Genomic DNA, 2,374 nt, shown 5'->3' with positions numbered 1-2,374 from the left:
TTAGTTTATTTAAATTTTAATTTTTTCTAGCTTGGTTATAATAGATTACATCGACGTTATATCAATTCCATTCGTACATAAGACCTATGGAACAAAGGATATGGTGTACATCTTAAATTTGTAAATCATTGCAGTTTAATTTGCATGGTGGTTCAGTTAAATTTCGATTTAGCTGATATGTCCTTGAAAGAAGATTTTAATTAAAAAAATGCTCCTTTAGTTTGAGCATTTGCCCAATAATCCTCCTGTTTACTTTTTTTTTTTTAATGATTAATCACTTTTAAAGTTGGACTGAATCAATCATCTGGGTCTTTGCTCATCTCAGTGGAGTAAAATATACTTATAGGAAAGCGTTAAGGAATATCCTTATACGAATAAATTTTTTTCTGACTGTAATATATTTAAACTATTATGTTAACATTCTTGTCAATAATTTAATTAAAGATTTGATTTGTTTTACAATTTTTAAAAAATTATAAAAACACATCCATAATTTATTTCTAAAAAAATTTGTAATTAATCAGATACTTTTTCAGAAGTTTTATAACATTACTTACCGTTCTTCTACCATTATTCTTGCATTTAGATGCAAACAGGTACAATAATAAAAGTTTATTTTCCACAAATATTTTATTCCCTCGTCGATCACGCCTTTAGGTTTTCACTTTTCAACATGAATAATGATACACTAAAATTATTTGAGGGGAAAAATTATAAAGAAAAAGAAAAAGAAAAAGAAAAAGAAAAAAGAAGAAAGAAGCAGCAAGAATCCAAGATGATGCATGGAAGTGTGATATTTTGAGTGGTAATGAGATACATGTGTCAAGCTGTGGGAGCAAATACAAGCTGCTAAGAACTATCTAACGGCGACGCTCTCTATAAAATATTAAAATGCTTCAAACTCCTCACTTATTTTTTATTCAATCCACACACACAAGGCACACTCTTCACTCATCACTCATCACTCGTAAGTGATAAAGTGATAACTAACGATAATGCAGATCCACGAATTCACTGAGTTAATCCCTGGTTTACCGAGTGAACTCGGCCTTGACTGTCTCACTCGCTTGCCACACTCGGCACACCCAGTTGCCCTCCGAGTCTGCCGCCAGTGGCGCCTCCTCCTCCACAGCGACTCTTTTTACAACCATCGCAAGAAAACCGGCCACGCGCGCACCCTTGCCTGCCTCGTCCAAGCGCGTGAGAACCACAGCCACGACGATGAATCCGAAGAGGGGAAGAAACCAGCCGTTTCGGGATCACCAAGCTACGACATCACCATCTTCGACCCGGAGAGTATGTCGTGGGATCGGGTCGATCCGGTACCCGAATATCCGTTCGGGTTGCCACTGTTCTGCCAGCTGGCAAGCTGCGAGGGGAGGCTGGTTCTCATGGGCGGATGGGACCCGCAGAGCTACGAGCCCATCACCGCGGTTTTCGTCTATGATTTCCGTACTGGACGGTGGCGGCGCGGGAAAGACATGCCGGAGAAGAGATCGTTCTTCGCAATCGGTTCGGCAACGGGTAGGGTTTACATCGCAGGCGGGCACGACGAGAACAAGAACGCGATGAAGACGGCTTGGGCTTACGACCCGAAGGGAGACGAATGGTTCGGGTTGGACCCTATGACCCGTGCTCGAGACGAGTGCGAGGGTGTGGTTGTCGGCGACGAGTTCTGGGTGGTTAGCGGCTACGACACGGAGAGCCAGGGAATGTTCGAAGGTTCCGCTGAGGTGCTGGAAATCGAGTCGGGCATGTGGAAGCGGGTCGAGGGAGTTTGGGAAACAGGTCGGTGCCCTAGGTCATGTGCTGGAATTGCGAAAGATAGCAAAGCTGTGAGTTGGGTAGGGTCGGGTCCGGGGCTCCAGGTTGGTGTGCGAGGGGTTGCGGTAGGGCCGAAGACGCTGGTGACTGGATCCGAATACGAAGGTGCGGAGCACGGGTTCTATTTGGGTGAAATGGGGGAAGGGCAGAACCGTAAATTGAGGAGGATTAGTGTGCCTGACGAGTTTTCTGGTTTTGTTCAATCAGGGTGTAGTATTGTAATCTAGTGTGAACTTTTTAAGACGTTTGTTCACTGTATCTAAAATCTGAATACAAATTTTTTGTTTTGTTTTCTACTTATCTTTGTTGTTTTGTGCAATTGTGCTGAAAGGCCGCGAGATATAGGCGTATCTTGTTTTTATTTAGTTTTATTATAATTTACCAATTGAAAATGCTGCAAATATTATTATTACGGTAATTTATAATTTGTAATTTTGTTTGGTGAGATAGTGGATAATTACTATCATCAATATGGCTAAAATTTTTAGATATAGATAATTTTAGTGTGAAATACAATAATATTTAATTATGTTAATATTTTATATTGTTA

General features: G+C 40.8%; 1 protein-coding gene across 1 annotated transcript; it reads left to right on the top strand.

Annotated features, from left to right (window-relative positions):
* On the top strand, positions 782-2,164 carry LOC107629455 (F-box/kelch-repeat protein At2g44130). The gene has a single exon (XM_016332256.2). It carries the CDS (start codon positions 996-998, stop codon positions 2,049-2,051), a length of 1,056 nt encoding a protein of 351 aa, XP_016187742.1. The 5' UTR covers positions 782-995; the 3' UTR covers positions 2,052-2,164.

Source organism: Arachis ipaensis, chromosome B03 (assembly GCF_000816755.2).
Source record: "Arachis ipaensis cultivar K30076 chromosome B03, Araip1.1, whole genome shotgun sequence".
In the NCBI taxonomy this organism is placed as follows: Eukaryota; Viridiplantae; Streptophyta; class Magnoliopsida; order Fabales; family Fabaceae; genus Arachis; species Arachis ipaensis.
Note: the sequence above shows the minus strand (reverse complement) of the source record. Positions and strands in the feature narration are given on the sequence as shown.

Excerpts from the sequence above, each read along its gene's own strand:
- LOC107629455 (XM_016332256.2), top strand. The coding sequence starts at position 996 with ATGCAGATCCACGAATTCACTGAGTTAATCCCTGGTTTACCGAGTGAA.